The sequence below is a fragment of the Chrysemys picta genome, chromosome 22 (genome assembly GCF_011386835.1).
Source record: "Chrysemys picta bellii isolate R12L10 chromosome 22, ASM1138683v2, whole genome shotgun sequence".
Taxonomy (NCBI): Eukaryota; Metazoa; Chordata; order Testudines; family Emydidae; genus Chrysemys; species Chrysemys picta.
In genome coordinates, this window is record NC_088812.1 from 11651946 (window position 1) to 11674504 (window position 22559).

Genomic DNA, 22559 nt, shown 5'->3' on the forward strand with positions numbered 1-22559 from the left:
TGGGGATGGGGTGGTTAGTGGGAGCCCAGGTTGTTGGGGGGTGGGAAGCCCCTTTGCTCTGGGAGCTGTGGAAGGGCAGGGGGCTGACTCGCCCTGCTGCAGGCTGGGCTGGGGGGCAAGGGGACGGCCAGCCATGGAGGGAGCTTGATCCTCACAGGAGTGACCCAGATACGCCAGCCCCCCTCCCCACTTGGCAGTGGGCAGCCTGGGCACTGCTGAGATGGGAGCATGGCAGGTACCATGGCAATGCTGCTGGGGACGCGGAGGGGATGTGCCCTGCTCCCTCCCCTGTTAACGGGATCACCCCTCCCCACATCCTCAGCAGCCCCCGCGCCGAGACCCTCCCCAGAGGAACCAGAGCTGCTCTGTCAGGCCCAGTGCAGCTGGGGGCGCCCAGCCTCGGTTCTGCTCCCGGGGGGTGGGGGGCAGCAGGGGGGAGCCTGAACCTGGGGGTGGGGGCATTGGGGACCCAAAGATAGACCCCTGTCCCCGATCCGGAGGAGCCACCACTGAGCATCAGCCCAAAGCGCTGCCCTGGGAAGCCGAGGTCTCTGCACCTTCCCAAGGCCATGGGTGGGCAGGAGACCCCCCCCCAGGGCACAAGGGGCCTGGCTGAGCAACCCCCGATCCGATGGGGCCCCCCCAGCCCGGCCCCAACTCAGCAGCCCAGCCAGGATCACCTGCCCCAACAGTGCACAGGTGGGGAAACCAAGACACTGAGGGGGATGTGACCTGCCTGAGGTCCCCCTGGCACAGAACCCAGGAGTCCTGGTTCCCAGGGCCCTGCTGCACTTGGGCCCAGCTCCAGGGACACAAAAGCCGGGGGAGGGTTTGGCTGCTCCTGCAGGGGCCTCTAGGTCTGGGGCAGCCACATGCCTGCAAAGGCCCCACTCACCCTGCCCAGACAGCACCCATCCTGCCAGTACCCCAAGCCCCATTCCCCTGCCACCCCTCCCTGCAGCTCCCCATTGATCTCAGTGTCCCCCATTCCCCTGCCACCCCTCCCTGCAGCTCCCCATTGATCTCAATGTCCTGCAACAGAACCCACGTCTCTGACCGGGGGGCTCGGGCCCGGCGAGGACAGCAGCTGCCCCCCAACGCCCCTCTCCTGGTCTATGGGCCGAGAGCAGCAGGGAGCCTGGCTGGGTGGGGAACCAAGGGGGCGCGGGACATACCTCCCTCGGCAGGGCGCAGCGTCCCAGGGGCAGCGGAGGGGCCAGCTTCTCCACCGAGCCCAACTGGAGACCGGCCGGGGGGCTGCACACCGCGGGCACCGGGTGCAGGGCCAGCTGGGGGCGAAAGCAGGGCAGTGAGGGGCGGAGACGCCGCAGGAGCAGGAGAAGAGGGGGGAGTCGGGGACCCCGGGCAGGAGCTGCGGAGGAGAAGGCTCGCGGGCGGGCGGGCGGGCAGGAGATTGCAGTGGGATTGTGGAATGCATGGGGAGCTGGCCGAGGCATGGGGAGATCAGGCAACGAGGAGGAGTCAAGGGGGGCCCAGCTATGGCTGAGAGGGGGCAAAGAGCCATCGCTGGGGAGCGGGGACCCCCGGGACGTTTCAGTGTCTCTCGTAATGCTGTGCATAAGGGCTCATCTCTTGGTGCCTGCAGAGTTCAGCAGCGGACAGGGGGCTGGGGGAGCAAATGGGGTGGCCAGGGAGAGGTGAGTGGCTGAGGCTGGACTGGGCGACGGGGGAGAGGGGGGCGGACGAGGCTGGACTAGAGGGAGGGCGGGGGAGGGCAGTGGCTGAGGCCGGACCGGGCGGCGGGGAGGGAGGGACGGGGTGGTTGAGCCGGACCTGGGGCAGCGGGGAGGGAGGGACGGGGTGGCCGAGGCCGGACTGGGGAGGGAGGGAGGGAGGGACGGGGTGGCCGAGGCCGGACCTGGGGCAGCGGGGAGGGAGAGACGGGGTGGCCGAGGCCGGACTGGGGAGGGAGGGAGGGACGGGGTGGCCGAGGCCGGACCTGGGGCAGCGGGGAGGGAGGGACGGGGTGGTTGAGCCGGACCTGGGGCAGCGGGGAGGGAGGGAGGGAGGGAGGGCAGAGGCCGGACCTGGGGCAGCGAGCCGGTCTTCGGCTGCACCTTCTGCTGGAAGAGGTCGCTCAGGGTCTGGTTCTGCCGCTCCAGGTCGAAGACCCTCTTCTTTAGCTTGAGACACTCCTGGCGCAGGTCCTGCCGGCCGGGGGCAAAGCAGAGAGTCTGTGCCAGCGCCCCCAGGGGGTGGGGCTTGGCCCTGCACTCAGAGCCAGGCACTGGGCCCCCTCCCCATAGGGTGCAGCCCCCACCCACACAAACCGGCAGGGGGCTGCCAGGGTCCCCCTCTAGCCCTCTCCTCCGCCCTCGCGACCCCATGATGGGGTCCCCTGGGTCCCAGCCCCGCCGCGGGAAAGGGGCTGGGTCATAACCCCACGCCAGGGCTCGGCCACGGGCCAGGCGGGGCTGGCTCAAGGATCCCCAGTCACCAAGCCCCACCCGTGGGGCCTGGCAGAGCTGAGACGCGGCCCCGTGTCCCCCACGTGCCACAGAGCGGCAGCCGGGCACCGAGGCCTCCAGCGCTAACTGGGCTACACCCTGCACGTGAAGGGTGGACGCCGGGGTTCCAGTCCCAGCTCGGGGGGGGGGGGGGCTGTGCAGGGGGGGGGGGGGGCAGGACTCCAGTTTTCTGTCCCAGCTCTGGAGGGGAGGGCTGAGTGGGGTGGGGGGGCAGGACTCCTGGGTTCCAGTCCCAGCTCTGGAGGGGGGGGCCTGTGCTGTGCAGTGGTTGGGGGGGAGCAGGACTCCTGGGTTCTGTGCAGCTAGGCTAGGGAAGACACCCGGCCACGCAGCGGGCAGAGCGCTGGGCACCACGCCCATCCCCCACCCCTGCTCACGTCCACCCTTGCGGGGCGAAGGTTGGCTGTGCTCCCCCAGGAGGGAGGCCGGGGGGGGGGGCTGTGCTCCCACAGGAGGGAGGCCCGGGGGGGGGAGGGGGCTGTGCTCCCCCAGGAGGGAGGCCAGGGAGGGGAGGGGGCTGTGCTCCCCCAGGAGGGCAGGGGGCTGTGCTCCCCAGGAGGGGGGACGGGAGGCTGTGCTCCCCCAGGAGGGGGGACGGGAGGGGGGGCTGTGCTCCCCAGGAGGGAGGCCGGGGGGGGCTGTGCTCCCCAGGAGGGAGGCCCGGGGAGGGGGGGCTGTGATCCCCAGGAGGGAGGCCGGGGGGGCGGGGGGCTGTGCTCCCCCAGGAGGGAGGCCGGGGGGGGTTGTGCTCCCCCAGGAGGGAGGCCGGGGGGGGCTGTGCTCCCCCAGGAGGGAGGCCGCGGAAGGGGGGGCTGTGCTCCCCCAGGAGGGAGGCCGGGGGGGTCTGTGCTCCCCAGGAGGGAGGCCGGGGGGCTGGTACTCACTCACCTTCTGGTTGAGCAGAGCCTGCACCACGTGGTTGGCAACCTGGAAAACAAAGCAGTCACGTGACAGCGGGGGGGGGGGGGGGCAGGAGCAGCAAACGACCCCCCCACCCTCGGACAGGGCACCGGGTCACAGCAGCAGCCCAGCGCAGGGGGGGGGCCCAGGCCAGACCAATGGCCCCAGGAGCAGGTTACCTCGTCCAGGCAGCGCTCGTACGTCTCCCTCTGGTTCTCGTTGGCCTGAGCCAGCGCCGAGTTTTCCGCCTGGGCCAAAGAAGGAAAGAGCAACAGGTCAGGGCCCAGCTCCCCTGCCCACCCGTGGGGGAAACCCCGCCCCAGAGCTGGGCGCCGGACTCCTGGGTTCTCTCCCCGGCTCTGGGAGGGGAATGGGGGCCGGTGGTTAGAGCAGGGGGAGCTGGGAGCCAGGACTCCTGGGTTCTCTCCCCGGCTCTGGGAGGGGAGTGGGGGCTAGTGGTTAGAGCGGGGGGGCTGGGAGCCAGGACTCCTGGGTTCTCTCCCCGGCTCTGGGAGGGGAGTGGGGTCTAGTGGTTAGAGCGGGGGGGCTGGGAGCCAGGACTCCTGGATCATTTCCTCTGCCACAGATTCACTGTATGACTTTGGGCAAGTCCCTGGCCCCTCTCTGGCCCAGGCCACCCCGCTGCGGGGCTCTGGGACGCTGCCTTGTACCGCGGCTGCGAGGGGAAGGGGGGCGCTGTCCTTGGCAGGAGGGAGCCACTCGGCTCAGAGCTCACCAGCACTGACCCAGCCTTCACAGCCGGGCCGCCCCTCCCCGTGTGAGTCCCACGTGCACAGAGCGCCCAATGCTGGGGAAAGAGCGCTGCTGGGCTGGGCCTCCCCGGATGCCATGCAGGGCACCTGGGGGGCAGCGACCCTCCCTCTGGCCCCAGGGACACAGCCAAGTGGGGGCCCTAGGAGCGCCGCCAGCTTTTCTGCCGCCCTAGGCGGTGGAAGGTCCCGCCCCGAAATGCCGCCGCGGTCACCGCCCCCCAAATTGTAGCGCCCTGGTCGCCTAATGGGTTGCGTCGGCCCTGGGGGGCTCCACACCTCCAGCTCCCGCAGTCTCTGCAGCAGTTCCTGGCTCGTTCCTGGCTCGCTGCCGCCCTCTTCTGGCTTCATGTCTCCCCGGCCCTCGGCCACAGCTTCCGACATCGAGCCCTGCAGCACAAAGCGGGAGGCCAGTGAGTGTGGGGCCAGGCACCCCCCAGCGGTGCGGCCTCTTTGGGGGAGCTGCGGGGCAGCCCCCTCACTGCTCGCTCCTTCTCCCAGCACCCAGGATGGGCCCGCTTGGGGCAGCCTCCCCCAGACCCCTGCACCAGGCTCGCCTCTGGGACCAACCCCAGCCCCCAGCAGATTCCCCTGATGAGCGTCTGGCCCACGCCAGAAGGGAGTCTGGGCTGCGGGAAGGCAGGAGCCTGGGGGAGTCACTCCAGGACACAGGCAGGCAAAGGAGGGTGTGTACACCAGCACGTGCAAAGGAGGGTGTGTACACACACGTGCGAAGGAGGGAGTGCACAGGTGTGCACATGCAAAGGAGGGTGTGTACACCGGCACGTGCGAAGGAGGGTGTGTACACACACGTGCGAAGGAGGGAGTGCACAGGTGTGCACATGCAAAGGAGGGTGTGTACACCTGCACGTGTGAAGGAGGGGGGAGTTCTCTCTCTCCTTACCTCGTTCCAGGGGTCCGAGCCCAGACCCAGCTGCACCTTCCAGCCTTCCCTGGTCACCTCTGCCCGCTCACCTGCAAGGGGATAAAAGCCAGCAATGAGACTGGCCCCCTAGCTCTGCCTCTCCAGAACCCCACACCGAGACGGGTGACGGGGCCAGACGGAAGAGCCTGGAACGCGGGGGGGGGGCTCCCCAAATTCCCAGGTGGTCGAGAACACCAGCCCCGGGCAGGCTGCCAGGAAGAGACTCTGACAAAGGAACGTCCTTGCAGATCCAATTGGACCTTGAAGGCCTCTGGAGCCGATGCTCTCTCCACCCCGGCGCACGCAGCAGCTCATATCCTGGGTGCTCCGGTCCCAGCGTGCTCGAGCGGACGGGTGCCGGAGCTCCAGTCGCCTCCCGCAGCTGGCTCCACCTATCGCTTCCCCACGGGAAACGTAGCTGGACAGAACCCCAGGAAACCATCACTCGGGGGAAAGCGAGGTGCTGGGGGAGACCCCACCACCGGGGGGAAGCACTCGCACCTTCACCCCAATCAAACAGCCTTTCCCCTTGGCCAGCCTGAGAACAGCCCCCTGACCCAGGGACCAAACCCACCGTCTGCATCCTCCTTCCCTGGGCCTCTCTCCAGCCCCAGGACCAGACACCACACAGAGCCTGGCGCCCAGTGCTCCTCCAAGAGCAACCAGCAGAAGGCACTTGAGTAGCATTTACCCTTCCCCCTTGCCGTCCAACCCCGTCCTCTGCACCCGACCAGGGGCATCGCCTCCCCGAGGTACCTGAAGGGTCCTTGCCCACACAGGCCTGGGAGCGAACCTTCCATGCTAGCCACAGAGGTAGGGCGATCGAGCCATGGGGGGAAAGGAGCCAGGACACCCGGGTTCCATTCCCATCACTGCCAGACTCTCCCGTGTAAGTCGCATCACCGTGCCTCAGTTTCCCCATGCGTACAGTGCGTCTAATAACAGCTGCCTACCCCCCACTGCAGCCTCGTTCCCAGGAGGTTGTGAGGCCTGGCTCCGGGACTGGAGGAGCTCAGAGGAAAGGCACCAGAGCAGGGCCCTTCCTGCTCCACTGCCCCGCCCCACCCTCTCCTAAAGGCCCCTGGAGTTGCGCCAGTTTCACCGGCTGGCCCGTCTCGCGCACACACGGCCCATCACCGCTCCCCAGCACCAGGCGCTGCGGACAGGCCTGTGCCCAGAGCGGCACCGTCACATCTCGGCATCGGTGCCAGTCGCCCGACGGGCGCTGGGCCCCACCAGTTAGAGCGGCCCGGGGGCGAGGGCTGCCTGGGTCTGGACAGGGGAGTGGCCAGTAGCACCGATGGCTCCGGCCTCACAGCAGCATCTGGGGGTGAGAGCCAAGGAGCAGGGGCCTGGAACAGGGATTCGATCCTGCGACGAATCCCCCCACGGTGGGGCCCCCTGCGAGGCAGATGTCAGCAAAGATGTTCCCCTGGGGGGTGACATCCCCCCGCAGGTAGACACAGCCGCAACGTCCCTTCCACCTAGACCCCCGGCCCACCCATGGCACGGCACCCTCCTCCCAGGGACCCCAGCAAACCCCCCAGAGCCAGCAGCCCCCAACCCCGTCACCCCCACAGCCGGCCTTGGCAGGGCACATGGAAACACGAGGTTCCCCCACCCAGGGAGCTTACAACAGTGGGCACCACAAGCCAGACACCCCCACACCTCACCCCAACACTCACACCCTGGCAGCCCCACATCTCCCCCAAACCTCCCCACACACACACCAGAGCAGCCCCCCCGACACCCCATATCTCCCCCAAACCTCCCCCCAACACACACACCAGAGCAGCCCCCTGACACCCCATCTCTCCCCCAAACCTCCCCCCAACACACACCCCGGCAGCCCCCCCAACACCCCATATATCCCCCATACCTCCCCCAACACACACACCAGAGCAACCCCCCCCAGACACCCCATATCTCCCCCATACCTCCCCCCAACACACACACAAGAGCAACCCCCCCCGACACCCCATCTCTCCCCCAAACCTCCCCCCAACACACATCAGAGCAGCCCCCCGACACCCCATCTCTCCCCCAAACCTCCCCCAACCCACACACACACAGCAGCCCCCCGACACCCCATCTCTCCCCCCAACACACACACCAGAGCAACCCCCCCGACACCCCATCTCTCCCCCCCAACACACACACCAGAGCAACCCCCCCAGACACCCCATATCTCCCCCATACCTCCCCCCAACACACACACAAGAGCAACCCCCCCCGACACCCCATCTCTCCCCCAAACCTCCCAACACACACCAGAGCAGCCCCCCGACACCCCATCTCTCCCCCAACCCACACACACACCAGAGCAACCCCCCCCAGACACCCCATCTCTCCCCCAAACCTCCCCCAACACACACCCCGGCAGCCCCCCCGATCCCCCGACGCACCCAGGCCGGGCCGGGCTGTGGGGCGGCCCCTGGCAGCCGCTGCTCCGTGCGGGGCCCCCCAGCGCTGCGGGTCCGGCTCCCCGGCATCCTCCCCCGGCCCCGGCCCCGGCCGCTCCCGCTGCGGCGGCTCCCGGGCCGGCCCCGCTATTGTTGGGGAAGAGGCGGCGCTGCTGCTGCTCCAGCCTCGGCGGCTCCCCCGGGCCTGCGGCTCCGCCTTCCCCGCCGCCACCGGGGAGGAGCCCGGCCCCCGCCCGCCCCCAGCCTGGGGCAGGGGACCCGGCCCGGGACCCCCCCCAACCGGGACCGCCCCGCGCGAGCCTGGGGCAGGGGACCCCCCAAACCGGGACCGCCCCCCCCACGAGCCTGGGGAAGGGGACCCCCAGCCTGGGGAAGGGGACCTAGTCCGGGACCCCCCAAACTGGGACTGCCCCCCAGGAGCCTGGGGATGGGGGACCCCCCCTGAGACTCCCAAGCCTGGGGGGAAGGGGACCCCACCAAACTAGGAACATGGGGGGGGAAGAGCCTCCCAAACTGCCCCCCCCCAGACCAACTCCCTTGGATCATGGCAGGGAGGGATCCCCCAAGGGCCCCCTCTTGGCTCATCAGTGAGAGGGGGGCCCTCACAAACTGCCCCCTAGGGCCGAGTGCTCAGATGGGGAGGCGGAGGGTGGGAGCTGCCCCCGGCCGGAGCATACACTCCAGAGCCCCCCATCTCCCCAGGGACCGTGTGGGCCCAAAGGAGGACGATATTTCCCACCAGGCCGAGTGACTGCAGGTGCCAGCGTGCGACCCCTCAGAGGGGCCTGCTGTCCTGCCAGGGCTGAGACCCCCCCTTCCGAGCCCCAGGCCCCTGCCCAGGGGCTGGGCCGAGCCAACAGAGCCCCCCCGGCCCAGCACCAGCTGAAGGGACAATGGAAACCTGCCAGGCCAGCAGCGTTGTGTGGTGCCACCGCGGGGCTGGGGGAGGAGGGAGCAGATCTCTGCACCAGACCAACACGGTTCCCCCACGGCTTCCTCAGCCAGCGGCGTGCCCTCCCTGGCTGGCCGAAGTGCCCTGGCCGTGCCCAGCGGGTAGGCCTGATGCCCAGCCCGGGTTTTACGGGACAGTCCCTTTTCAGCACGGAGAGGAAGAGCAGCCTCGTGATCACAGCCGCAGGGCAGAGCAGATGCCACCTCAGGGCGCCAGCCTGGGGCTGGGACGCTCTCGGCTTGGCTGGCCAAGCAGCTCCAGAGACAAGACTGCAACAGAATCTGCCTCCCTGGCATCGCGCCCTGGGTCCTGTGTGTGTGTCTGGGATTCCCGCAGCTCCGGCCTGCCCCGTAGCCGAGCGCAGGATACCGAGTCCTGGGGCTGGGGCTTTGGATTCCGTTCATCAGGCTGGTTTTGCGTTCGGACAGGTTTGCACTGCTGCACGTCCCCGGAGACGGCCCGGGGGCCCCACTCCCGCTTCTGCCTCAGGACAGGACTTGGATGTGGGTCCGGACACGTCAGGCCACTGGTCACCCCAGTGCCCCATGCAGGACTGGTAGCATCCTGCAGTGCCACAGTGCCGGGGTGACCCAACCTACTGACCCTCCCAGCCAGCCGCGTGAGATCATCTTCAGACGTTGGAGAGCTGGGCGCACCTGCCGGGACTCGGGGCGTCAGCCCCACTCCTGCTGAAGCTCTGAGCCCCGGCAGGCACCTCCCCCCAGCTCCACCCCCCTGCCGCAGGGGAGAAACCCGGAGCTCCCCCACCGTAGTGCCTAGAGCCAGGTGGGCGCTCCACAGCCACGGGGTGAGTGACAGGCCCTGCCCCCAGGAATTTACACTCGGGCCCGTCTGCATGAAGGGAATTGGCACTGGGCCGTGAACTAGGGGCGTGCCCAGCTTGTGGTACCGGTAACCCCTGGGGCAACAGGCATCACGTGCCCCCTGTCCACAGGCGCTGCGGGTCTGTTACAGCCCTGCCTATAGGCTCCCGTTGCTGGAGATGTCCCATGTCAGCCACCACCGTGCGACTCACTCCCTGGCCAGCCAGCAGCAGATGGCAGTTTCCAGGCCTGAGCCTGAGGGAGGCCAAGGTGGGAGGGCCTGGCAGTGCTGCTCAGAGGAACGAAGGCAGGAGTCGACTCCCAAGAGACAAGAGGGCGGATGGGAAAGGTGCCGCCGAAGGGCAAGGAGAGAAGCGTTCCAGCGAGGACAGAATCTGACTCAGACACCAGATTTCAGGACGACTCGCAGTGTTAGGCTTGTCCACCAGAAACGCTTCAGCGTCTTCTCTCGTGCCAGCCCCGGCCCCGGCCCCGGCCCCGGCCTGCGCGGCTCGGACCCAGGCAGGAGCGAAAGACGCCAGCCTATTCCCTTGTCTCTTGGAACATGAAACCCGCCCACCTGCGTGTGCCCATGCCGAGGTCACCGGGCGGCTCAGCGGGGGACAAGCAGGAGCGGCACGCTGAACTCTGGATTGAACGTTGCTTAGCAAGGAGGTTTTGGGAAAGCGAGAAGGGATCATTTCTACACCGGTAACTTCCCCCCAAAGCGCAGGAGTGAAATGGACTCCAAGGCCGAGCAAAACCGGCGCCAAGCGCCAGGCTGGGCGACATGCAGAACGCGAACAGAGCGCACAGACGGGGACAAGAAAACTGGATTTCCCCCTTCCCTGGTAACGCTCTCAGCTCAGCAGAGACGTCCCTTTAACGGAGCAGTCTCCAGGGGTCCCATGAAAACAGACGTGGTCCAGTTTGCCAGCATGTTGCACCTTGCAGTGCACTGTGAATGGCTGGGCAGGGGGCAGGAGACCAGGCCCCTCCCGTGCCGTTTACCCGCTGGAAAAGCACGTGCCCCCTCAGTTGGGTACCTGAAGGGGAGCCGAGCGCCTTTGAAACTCTGCAGCTCCCGTGGCAGGTGCCGGGGGTGGAGGCCAGAGGCAGGCTGGGCAGGAGCAGAGCCATGAGAACGCTCTGGCTGGGGTTTATTGTAAGGTCTGCGTCACTGCTTTAAAATGAGGATATTTCTCCCGCCCGTGGCAGGCCGGACTCCCGCACGGGGAAGAGAAAGAGCCAGGCTCCTGGTGAACAAGGGCCTGATTCAGGGCCCCCCACAGCACCCCCAGAAAGTGCCTCCAGCGAGCGGCTGGGGTGTGCCTCTTGGCCAGCCTCGGCCACTCACACGGGACAGGGAGAGCGAGCCGCAGAAAGGGAGTCGGTGGCTCGTTGGACACAGGCGAGGTCACGGTTTGTGTGTACAGTTACAGCCCTTTCCCCCCCCTGCAGCGCGCTCGCCCCCTGAGCTCAAAGACTTCACAAACCTCCCCAAGCCCCCCAGAGGTGTGGGGAAACCGAGGCACTGAGTGGCACCGTGATGTACAGCACTGGTGCGGTTGCAGCAGGGGTGTGACCTGCACCGGGGGCCGGAGGATGTCGCACCAAGCCCCGCAGCCCCTGGCGGCCTCCCCTCCGTCCCTGTCCCGGCACCAGCGCATGGACACGTCCGACGACAGCTGCCAGGCTAGAAGGGGTGAGAGCTCCCTCTGCCCACAGCTCCCTTGCCAACCTTTGGCTCCGTGCCCCTGGATCCTGGAAGGGGTAGGACGGTCCCTCCCTCGGGGCAAACCGCTGCAAAGGCCTCGCACCCCTGCCCGCCTCAGGGGATTCCCACCGGCTGCCAACACTTGCTTGGCCTGTGACCCACAGCTGCCTCCTCCGCCCACCAGGTGGGCCGCAGGATGGGGTGGACACCAGCCACGGGCAGGGAGGCCTGGCAAATCCACAGGGGCCGATACCAGGCTGATCTGTGCAGGCCTGAGGAGGAGGAGGCCGGCTCAGCGCCGGGCAGCGAAGCACAAGGCCGAGGCAAGGGGGAACTGCAGCCCAATAGCCGAGATTCCCAGGGAGGCTCAGAGATCGCTCCCCCACCCATCGCCATGTAAACTCGAGCGAGTCACTTCATTTCTGTCTAGACTGGGGGTGATCATCCCAGGGTTCAGCGAGGTGAAGTGACTTGTCCCTTATTAAGGCAGCAGAACCCAGGTGTCCTGTCCTGCCCTGAGGCCCCCCTGCCTCCATCCTATGGCAATAGTCAGGCAGAATCCCAAAGTGCGGCCACACCCGGGGTGCGAGCAGAGGGGAGCCGGGTCTGTTCCGACACGTCCCATTACACAAGACGTTTTCACACCGAGGGCAGAGCGAATTTGGTCTGTCTACAGGCTCACACAGCGATGTTACATATCTCGCACATTCACACGACGGCGTCTCATGCACACTCTGGTCTTTTCGCCACCATCGCACTCACCCCCAGGCAGAGTTGTGACCCAGGACACATGCCCTGCTCCTTACGCTGGCCACCCACAACCTGCCTTGGAGCTAAGGGGAACTGCAGACACTCAGCACCCCCCGGAGATCCGGCCTGGGTACGGAAACGACATGCAGGGGTTGTATCACCCACCAGTGAAAGGCAGCCACCTCTGGGCCAGAACACTGCAGCCATTTGCCAGTGAGCTGCGAGAGATCAGGACAGGAAGTGAAGAAGAATCATGCAGCGGATTGTGAAGCAAACGGAACTGCCCGGGGGGATCTGAGCAAGACACAGGAACTCCTCTTACCAGCCCAAGAGTGGGACCGTCCCCAGCGCGGAGCACCCAGGACCTCGACCGGACGCCTCCCTGGAGCGCGGAAGCTGCAGAGCGCTGGTGTCTGGCGAGGAAGCGCCCTGGGCAGGAGTGGAGGTTGCCCTGCCTGTCCCGGATATGCCGACGGCAGGACAGCTCTGGGGGAGGTTTCTCTGCTCCACTCCTCACGGCGTCTGGAAGGGGACAAGGAGTGCGGAGATCAAACTGCTGGAGGCTGCGCCAGGATGGGAGATGAACCAAAAGCAAACCCTGCCGCCCCCTTCCCCGAGCGGAGCCAGGACCAGACACAACAAGAGCAGCAAAAATAGTCCCGGAGTCGTCGCCGGGGATGTTGAGGGTTATTTATAGCTCGCTCGCTGCAGCGTGGACACACGCCCAAGCCGGGGACAGTGCAGCCAGGAGTTGGCTGTTCTGTAAAATCCCCCCCCCCCCTCGGGGCTCGATCCCAACACGGGGGGGGGCTCTCCCAATGCTGTGCCTCTCACCAGGACATGCCATCCCCGGGGGGTGGGGGGAGCACGCCGGGAAAGGCAGAGGCCTGGGCCTTCCTTCGCCCCGGGAGGGCAGGGGCTTGGGGAGCGACCCAGTGGCCAACGCTGCGGGGGCTAGCGCCGCCTCAGAGTCACTGCACCATGATGCAGATAGCACGGGCGCCTGGTGCTCCAGAGGGAGAGGGAGCCGCCCCGGGGGGGACAGGGGGGCCCCAGGCTCTGCCTGGTCTGGACCTGGTTCAGGTCTCCACAGAGCGGCTCTGAGGAGAGGGATCCAGGGACCCCTCCCGAGGGGGTTTCGTTCGGCCAGAAGGGCACTCCCCCTGCCCCGCAGCCCCCTCCTTGCTGCCCAGAAGTGCCCAGGGGACGGGGCGGTTTGCCATTAAAAACCCTTATCCGCCCCTCCCCGCTCTCTACCCTGGTGCTTTTAGCTGCCCCGTTTCCTTAGAAGCCTAGTGCTGAGAGCAGGCTGGGCCCTGGGAGCCCGGACTCCTGGGTTCCATCCCTGCCCCCGCATCCTGTGTGACCTTGGCCACGTCCTGCTCCCGCTCCGTATAACTGGTGCGATAACCCCCCCCGCCCCCGCCCGGCACAAGTCGCTCCCACACTCTGCTGGGGAGGACAGCAGCCCAGGGGGACCCAGGCTGGCAGTGCCACCGGAAGGTGCATGGCAGGGGCAGGGCCCCTGGAGTTGGACGATGCAGCTGCCCACGTCTTGAATAGAGAGATGGAGCCTGCAGAGACTCCCGTCCCCAGCATGCAGAGCGCTGAGTGACCAATACAGCGTGGGAGACTGCAGCCTGCTCAGGCCAGGCCGGAGCCGCGTATCTGGGACCTGCCAGGCACCCAGAGAGCCTGACTGAGCTCCCGGCCTGGGGCAGGCCCCACTCCGCTTCGGGTTACGTGGGTGTAACTCCCCAGAGCGCAGTGGGATCGCTGCTGGCACCCGGGGTGGGGGTCCCGGAGCGAGAGGGGACGGGCCTGGCTTCAGCTCCTTGATCCCTCCAGCCCCCTCCCCCTGCCCCAGGAAACGGGAGAGGAAAGCTGGTCCCGGAGGGGAAGTGAGGTGCTGTCTGGAGGGGAAGGCCCAGCCAACCCCCCCCCACCCCGAACAACCAGAGAATGGAGGGCGGGGGAGGGTCTGAGTGATCCTCCCAGATGAGCGACACAGGCCCACCCCAGAGCCCCTCACTCCCCACGAGCGCTCGGGGGCTGCGAGGTGGGAACAGCTTCCAGCCCCAACCGCCTGCCAGGAGCGGGGCCGGTCGGACTGGGGACGCCAGGGCGGGCGAGTGCCAGCAGGGCTGGGGTGTCTCCGGGAGCCTCTCCGGCCGCTGCGGACAGGGAGAGGCCGCGGGGCGAGAGGCAGAGACCTGGGCACGCCGGGTCAGGGCTTCTCTAGGGCTATGCAACCCTGCACTGCGGCAACCCCCTAGTGCAGTCATTGTGGGGAGGGGGTCCAGGGGTTACAGCAGGGGCTGGGAGCCAGGACTCCTGGGTTCCATTTCTGGCTCTGTCGCTGACTCAGCAGATGACCTTGAATTCATCGAGTTGCCCTGTTGAGCCTCAGCTTCCCCGTCTGTGTAATGGGCTCAGCACCGGAGCTGTGCAGCTGTTTCCAAAGCGCCCCCTTTCCCTGGCCTCGCTCGCTAGGACGATCCCCAAGGCCAGAAGGGAGCACTGGGACCGACCACAGGCCAGACCTGCCCCACACCAATTCCTAGAGCAGATCCTGGAGAAAAACCTCCAACATGGATTTAAAAATTGCCCGTGCGGGAGAATCTGCCGCGACCCCTGGTGAATCGTCCCAGGGTTTAATTACCCCCAATGTCAGACATTTCATCTTCTTTCCAGGGTCTCGCTTCAGCTTCCAGCCACTGGGGCGGGTTCGACCTTCCTCTGCTAGACTTTAGAGCCCCAATGACATATCTGCGCCCCAGTCACCCCTGTGAAGCGGGATCCATTGATCTAGCGCTGCCCGGCCCGTTTCTAATCCCCTCACCGATGTCTCAACGTCCGTCTAGAACGGTGCCCCCCAGCACTGGGCGCACACTTCCAGCAATATTCCTAAAGGGGGCTGTTACGGAGTGTGGGGGAGTCAGGGCCCTGCACCCCTCTTCCTGGGATTCACCGGGACCCTCAGCCAGCCAGTAAAATGAAAGGTTTATTGGACAGTAGGAACGCAGTCTAAAACAGGACCCCTCAGTCAAGTCCTTCTGGGGAGCAAGGAGTTTACACCCCAGCCTCGGGGTTCCCTGCGTTCCACCACCAAGCACCAAACTGAAACCCCCGTCCAGCCCCTCCTTTCTGGCTTTTGTCTCTTTCCTGGGCCAGGAGGTCACCTGATCTCTTTGTCTCCAACACCTTCAGTTGCACCTTTGCAGAGGAGGGGCCCAGGCCATCAGTTGCCAGGAGACAGAGTGTCGGGCATTTAGGTGCACTGGCCCTTTGCTCTGCAGCAACCATACACCCTTATCCCACCACCTAGATACTTAAGAACTGCATAGGGGAAACTGAGGCACCCACACAGTATTCAGAGAAAACATTAAGAACATTCCCAGTTCGTCATAGGGGCGCTGCCAGGTCCCACCCCGGAGGTGACCCCAGCCTGGGGGGCTGCGGGGACCCTCACCCATTTCCCAAAGAACGCGCCCCTCCCGGGGAAGGACAAGTGGCTAGCAACGCCACAGGGTGGCTTCCAGTCCAACTGCTCCTCCGCAGTCAGCCAGCCAGGAGCTGGGCAGAGCCGGCTCCGCTTCTGGCAGATGGAGGAGCCCCGGCGAGGTCAGGACTTGTCGCACCGACGCCCGGGACTCGGTGGAGGGGGATGGGGAAGAAACCAGACCACACGAGCCCCAGCGTCCACTCCGCTCCCAGAGACAGAACCTGGCTCCCAGCCCCCTGTCTATCCCAACAAGCCAAGGCAGGGTGAGCAGGTGAGACGAGCCCGGCTCTGGGGGCACCAGGGGCTGGACCTGCATTTGACAAGCGAGCATTTCACGAGGGCTCCCTGGGGCCCCGCCAGTCGCTGGGAAGGCCTGGTTCTGCTGGCGGCTCGGCGTGCTGGGCCCCAGGCAGCGCTGTCCCGGGGCCAGTCACAGCTGCTGCGCAGACACACCTTGGTCCCCCCTCTTTGGGATCCCGCTGGCACGGGGCACTGGGCTGGGAGATTAGGCTTTGCCCCAGCTGACACATTGCTGTGCTGCCCAGGGGCTGGGCCGAGCCCCCCCAGCCCCTCCAGGTGACCATTTGAGGCCAGGAAGCACAAGGCTCACCCCCTCCTCGTGTTAGCAGGCCTGGCTGCAGGCCCGTTGCTGGTACGACCCAGGGCTGCTGCCCCACAGATCCACCCATCTCGGTACCCTGGGAGCGCCCGGCCTGGGCTGAGCAAAGGGGCCAGGGTTCACCTGCAGGAGACAGAGCGGATATTTACCTCTGTGGAGCCAGCGGCTCCAAACTCCTTCACCGCAGGGCTCAGGGTCGCAAGGAGGGGAAGGGGGACTGGCTCCCTGCTCCCCACGCCCTGGGGGAGGACCCAGAGGCTCATGCCCCACAGCACTCAGCCACTGCCAGCACTGCTCCCAGTGCAATGAGCCCCTGGCTGCTGGGGCTTGTCTGAGGAGCTGGCACGGCACTACAGAGCCCCACTGACGGGCTGGCTTGGCCCCTGGCGCGAGGCCCACGGCGGGAGCAACAGCTGAGCCCCCAAAACACCCTATTCCCTCCCCACAAAGCGGGCGGTGAGGCCTCGTCAGGGCAGGACGAGGGGAAGGGGCGGCAAGTGCCAACGTGCAGCCGCAGCGGGGCAGGGAGCCAGCTCCCTCCAGCAAATTCCAGCGGAGCTGGGAGCAGGCGCCGGTTGGGCTGGTGCTGCTGCATTTGCCACACCGCCACGCGCTGAGAGCTACGGGGGTAGGGAAGGTGGCAGACCCGGAAACCGTCACCACACGCCGCAACACAAGACACCGACACCCTGCAGCCCAGAGACACCCCCAGAGACGCAGAGCACTCGGCCTCAGCGCGACAGAAAACCCAAACCACCCAATACGGGGCACAACCCTGGGACTGCTCTAAGCAGGTCGCTCTCGCTACGCTGCTCAGGGCTGTGAAATCCACCGGTTGGGTCGACTCAGCCCCAGGCCGACGGCTCTCTCAGAGGTGGATTCACTGCGATCCATCGGCAGAACAACTCCTCCCGGCGCTGCAGCGGCCGTCTCAGCACCGTACCAAACCCAACCGCCCAATGGCCACATGGCTCTGAGAACCGACAGGCAACGCGGCTCCTGAACGAAACACTCGCTCTTTGCTTCTCCCCAGAGCCCCGTTACTGACCGGACTGCAGCCTCCACTGCTAGCCACACCCTCCCCATTACCACAGCTAGTTAACCGGGCCCCCCACAACCAGAGAGAGCCCCCCGCTCCTGCCAGCCCTCCCCAGACAAGAAAATGAGCTTGGTGCCCGACTGAAACCATCGACGGGGCAGCTCTGATCCAGGGAACGTTCCACCGTCGAATTCCTTTGTCGCTGGCTTTCCCTGCCCCCAGCGATCTGGGCTTGTTCCAGTCAGGTGTAACGGGGTCCCTGCTCTGTGCTGAAGCCTTGGCTAAGGACACAGGTCCTGTGTGAGCACACGGGGCCAGCTTCGCCCTCCCATGCCGGGAGCCTGCCCCATCTCGCCCCGGGCAGGAAGCTCACGTTGGCGTGTAGCCGGGCCCCGGGCGAGCCTGATTCAGCAAGACGATGAAAACACCGGCTGGCCCCAGCCACGCGGCGGGGCCAGACCGGGCAGGCCCCCGGGCGAGGAGATTTTAAACACAGGCGACAGCTCTCTTTCCAGATGTGAACAGGCTCCCGGGAGGAAGTGTAAAACAAGCAATGGCCAGACTTTGCTCCGGAGCCGAGATCCTGAGCTAACCTCGCCGTGACAAGCCAGAGGATGATACAAGGCAACCGGCCAGTTACTTGAACTCTCAAAGGCAGAAGGTGGGGTTTGCCGGCGTTCCTACACCGCAGCTCCTTAGACCCTGGCAGGGTGCAGCGGCCACTGAGAATAGCTCACTTGGTTTTAAAAAGCGATACACTGGCCTGGCAGGTTTCTGGGACACGCAGCAGAGCCGCCTCGGAGCTGCACAGACAGAGGGAAGTGAAGCACAAGTGGATGTGACGGGCGGAGGCCTGGGTCACCCAGGGGCTGGAAGCACAGAGTGACCCACAACGCCCGCTAAGGGCAGCAGGAGCTCCAGCGGTTCCGTGCTCCTGGGAGTCCGGCTTGGGGCGTCTCAGGTCGAAAGCTCAAGCACCAAAGTGAGTGGCCCGGTCTCGAAAACTCTGGCTAAAATCTCCAAGTGCCGGAGAGGTGGTTTGATGGAGCTCACGACAGACAGGAGGGGTCAGCGAGAAGGTTAACGGTCTGGGCAGGGGGCAGCACCTGGCCATGGCCGAATTCAGAGCTGGTGTGAGCAGCCACAGGGACAATAACCCTCTGCCCAGCTCAGAGCCCTGTCAGGCAGGTCAGCATCATCCCAGTTTTACAGATGGGGAAACTGAGGCAGAGAGCAAGGCTGGGACCTGCCAAGGTCACCGAGGGACAGAGCCAGGAATAGAACCCAGGAGTCCTGACTGCCCCCTCCCCGTCCTGCCGTCTAACGTGTGGGGGGGGTCGCTCTAGGGGTGTTTTACGGACCCTCGCAGTGCACGGGTGGCCTTCGTCCATTGCACTAACGGGGCGGCCAGAGCACATGCTCGGAGCCCAGGCCTGGGGTAAGGCCGAGCCCCCCACCCCCCCAACCCAGCCTCCAAAGAGCCCCGGTCCCGAACCAGGGGCCCGGCAGGCAGCTTGGGACGGAGGAGCAGGGGGAGCTGGGAAGGGGGCTCCGAGCTACGACCCCCCCCAGGAATTCCTCCTCCCTGCAGGACCAGGGAGCCGCAGCCCCGGGGGACACGCGCCAGGGCCCCCCCAGCCCCCAGCCCCAGCTCTGCCAGCAGTGGCCAGGCTGCGCAAAGGGGCGGTGGGCTGCGGGGCCCGGATCCCCGAGGGTCTGTCCGAGGCCGGGGGGGGCGGGGGGGGGCAGAGCTTCCGCCCCAGCCCGGAACACACAGGCGCAGCTTCAAGTTGGTTCCAGCCCCCAGCCCCCAGCGCACGCGGCCAGACAACTTCGCTGGAGACTTCAGGGCGCAGCGCGGCAGCGGCCCGGCGCGGCTCCGGATTGGCACCGGGAGCGGGAGGGAATCCGGTCCGCACCCCCCCGGGAACGCGAGCCCGAGCTCGCTGCAGGACTCACCCGCCGGCCGGCGCTGCAGGGGGGCGCTCCCCGGACGGGCTCGGCCCGGGCTCCTGCCTGCGGAGGCCACTCCGGGTGGAAAGCGAAGTGATGTCACGGCTCGGGGGGGGGGGGGAGCCCCCCCGCAGCCTGACCCGCCGCAGCCAATCGGCGCCGGGTCTCCCCGCCAGATGTTTCCCATTTGGGAGCCCGCGGCAGCCCGGGCTGGGCCGGTTCGAAACCCGGGCCGGGGTGGGGGGGACCTGGGGGGCCAAGGCAGCGGCTGCGCTCTGGGGCCAGGGGCATTTGCTAAGCGCCCCCAGGGCCTGAGCCGCTAATCCGGGGGGGGAGCCGAGCCCAGACCTCTAGACCCCGCCAGCCTGCCCGGGAGGGGGGCACACAGGACACCGTGCAGTCAGCCCAGCCGTGGGGCGGAGGGGACTCGTTGGGGGCAGGTTGCTTCCACTCTGCCCCTGGGGGGGGGCTATTCGGCGAGCTGCAACACTGGCCACTAGCCTGCGCCACGGTGGGCCACAGCCCCATGGCTATGCCCTCCAGGGGTCCCGACGGCACCCCCGTCAGCCGCCAGCTCCAGGGACCTCCCACAGCGGGGCACTGCCCCGTCCCCCACCAGCTCCAGGGACCTCCCACAGCAGGGCACTGCCCCGTCCCCCACCAGCTCCAGGGACCTCCCGCAGCGGGGCACGGTCCCATCCCCCCACAGCAGCCCAGCCCCACGCATCCCCTCCGGCACCCGGCTCAATTCCAGCCAGTGGCACCCGCATGCGGACCTCTGGGGCTCCTCTCCCCGTCCCATGTTAACCCCCCTCCCGCCCACACCCCTGTAGCCGACATTTCTCTATGTTCTGGGCCCCTCGGCGGTGTCGTAACAGCTCCCAGCCCTGGCTCCAGCAAGCACAGACCAAACCAGGCTGCTTCGGGCCGCTCCGGTCTCCGCTATGTGTCAGATTTACCCCTCTGAGGCCCATGAGCGGAGCCAGTCCCCTCCCCGCCCCATCACAATGCCAGCACTGTTCACCGACAAGCCCAGCAAAGGAAACCGGCTCGGGCGCTGCCAAGTAGCTACAGGGCCCCCGCACAAAGACTCTGTTTCAGGGGCCTGCTGGCAGCGCCAGGAGATGTCTCCCCTTTGCCAGGCGCAGACGTGGCCAGGATGCTGGCAGGTACAACGCGCATCCCTTCCTGTAACCCGCTGGTAAGTTTCCCTTCTCTGCCACCTCCTGCCACAACGAGCCCAACCTGCCAGGGTGTTGGCAGATTTCGTACCGCTGGCCGTTCCCCCTCTAGGGCTGGTGCAGAGGAGCTGGCGGCCAGGCAGGTCACCAGGCCGCCGGGGGGGGGGGGGGGGGGCAGACGCACATCAAGGCTTTTGTGGGTCGTCTGCAAGATGCACCCATCACGCCCGCGCCGCATGGCCCAGATGAAAGTCCCAACCCTCTGTCCCAGCAAGAAAGCCTGTTTTGAGGGTTCAGGAGGCCAGAGGGGAGATGGTCCCAGTGAGAGGCACGGTCAGCAGAAGGCCCTGGCGCATGGCCCGCTAAACAAACTAGAGGCACCCATGTTTCACAAGCTAAGGAGAGTCAGCTCAGGCGTAGGACAGCTCTGAGCAACGCTTGGTGCTGCAGGGAGCTGTGCAGATCGCTCGGCCCGGGCCCCTCAGAACCAGCGCTGACCCCCTTGCTCTGGCCTGGGAGAAGGTGCTGTGAGCCTCCCGTCATTCAGGAGATGGACCGAGCTACAGTCACAACCAAACGGGGCCGTTCAAGAGGTGCTAGCTCCAGACTCCGGCCAAATTCTCACGTGGGCAGCTACATTCTGCCTCCCCTTTCCCCCAGGAGGTGCTACTTCCCTTCCCCTCCGCTTTCATCCCAAAGGTGGCTGCATTTTAGTGCTTGGCAGACAGGCCCGAGACCCTGAATCTGTGCAGTCAGGTCTTTGCATGCATGGAGCTCTGCTGAAATCAAGGTGGAGGCGAGGTCGGTGGAGCCGGCCTGGGAACAGCCTTCCCTAGCTCACACGGTGCTGGGAGGCAAAACTAGCCGTGGCTTGCGAGAGCCTCCACCAGGAGTGAGAAGGCCGAGGTGCCCTACAGCAAGCCCGCAGCTCAGGCTGCTCTTCCCTAGGGAGGGGGGGTCCCCCCACCCCCAGCTCTCCAGACAGCTAATAAAGGGCCGGGAGAGGAGCCTCTGGACAACCATGCACCAAGGGCGCGGCCAGTTCACTCCACTCACCCTGCAAGCGCCTCCCCATGGATGCCACTGACCCTGCTCAGCCACCCTCCCTTCCACATCCCAACGCCTCCTGGAATCCAGGCTCCCGCCCGGCTACATAAGGGGCAGGACAGACATGGAGCTAGGCTGGTTGCCTGGGCTCCATCCCCCGCTCCAGGAGGGGAGTGGGCTCTAACGGCTTGGCAAAGAGGGAGAGTCACCGCAGCAGCCTGTAAATAGGGCAGGTGGGCACCAAGAAAGGGCGACATGTCTGACCAGCAGCCCCCTACTCCCTCCACACACATCCTACCCCCAGGCGCCTGCCCTCCCTCGAAACGCTGCAGCGGATTGATGGAGCGGACGAGCCATGTGGAACGTTGTTATGGCTACGGACCGCCCCGCCTCGCTGGCCCTTCGCCAGTGTGTGTGGGGTGGAGAGAACATGCCCTGGGGGCCCGGGACAGGCGCTGCACGGGCGCAGCACCCCACGGAGACTGAGCTCCTTGGGGCCGGGACCGCGTTGTGTTCTGGTGTACTGTCATACACCTAAGGAATACCCCAAGCCCTGTCCATTGGCAAGGCCAGGAGCAGTAACACGTCAGCTGCGAGCCAACGAATCCCCCGCGGCGTGGTGGAAGGTTAGAGAGCAGCATCCATAGAGGGGTGCTACCGAATCTCCTCAGGGCGAGGTACCGCCGCTTAGTGAGCACAGCAGAGGGGGAGGGAAAGGAAAACATTCAAGGGGACGCACAGGCGTTGCTGTGTTTAACCCAAGCTCCCTTTGCACGTCTCCCCCAAGGGCAAGAGGCAAGCACCCGGCCTTCTGAAACAGAGAGGGAGCGGGCTGCTGCTCTCACTGACAGGAAGGGAGGCACGTGCACTGCCAAGCAGGCCATACCCAGGAGCGTTGGCAAGATCCAGGCCGGAGACTCTGCGTTGCCATGCAGGCAGCATCCTGGCCGGACTGCTCCCGCTGCCTCTCAAGTCACCGGGGGCTTTGTCTGACCTCCCTGGCAGGACCAGGGCTCCGTCGCTCCATTGAGCGAACTGGGAGCCGCACTCTGGCTCTGCTGTTTGCAGGAAGGGGCAGTCTTTTGCTAATGTGCAAAATCCAGCCATGCACGCAAGGGAGCCAGGCTCTAGCCGTACAGGACATACAAAGGACTTGCACGGGGCTTCGGGACGGCTAGAGCAACAGTTCAATAAATAAATACAAATCAAATCAAAGCCTCAAACGGGTTGAACCTTACCATTCCTCTAACTGACGAGTCGCTTGTGCGGTTAAATTACACAAACAACGCCAGCCCTGGCTCCCAGGCCAAGAACTCATGGGCAGAGCTAGGAAGCCCTAAAAATAGGGGATTTGTAATGGGAAAGTCTGGCAGCCCCTGTCCATTGCAGGGCTACGCAGGCGCCGCTCTCACCAAACCACAGAGCAGCAGATGATCTTTTGGGGTTTCACGTTGTAAGAGGGAGT

General features: G+C 66.1%; 1 protein-coding gene across 4 annotated transcripts in view; it reads right to left on the reverse strand.

The window, feature by feature from the left end:
• The window catches only part of NCKAP5L (NCK associated protein 5 like), a 32851-nt gene extending 13643 nt beyond the window's left edge, over positions 1 to 19208 (reverse strand). The window contains exons 1-8 of one of the 4 annotated variants that reach the window (XM_065576592.1): positions 18873 to 19208; positions 12073 to 12272; positions 5064 to 5134; positions 4439 to 4549; positions 3569 to 3637; positions 3378 to 3416; positions 2049 to 2168; positions 1176 to 1289 (exon numbers count right to left, since the gene is read on the reverse strand). In XM_065576592.1, the coding sequence (XP_065432664.1) occupies positions 1176 to 1289; positions 2049 to 2168; positions 3378 to 3416; positions 3569 to 3637; positions 4439 to 4543 (447 nt within the window). In that variant the 5' untranslated portion in view covers positions 4544 to 4549; positions 5064 to 5134; positions 12073 to 12272; positions 18873 to 19208. Of the gene's footprint in view, positions 1 to 1175; positions 1290 to 2048; positions 2169 to 3377; positions 3417 to 3568; positions 3638 to 4438; positions 4550 to 5063; positions 5135 to 7489; positions 7712 to 11762; positions 12006 to 12072; positions 12273 to 18872 lie in introns of those variants that run through there. The other 3 variants (XM_065576589.1, XM_065576591.1, XM_065576590.1) reach the window with 3 other exon arrangements.
• Between the last annotated feature and the right edge of the window lie 3351 nt (positions 19209 to 22559).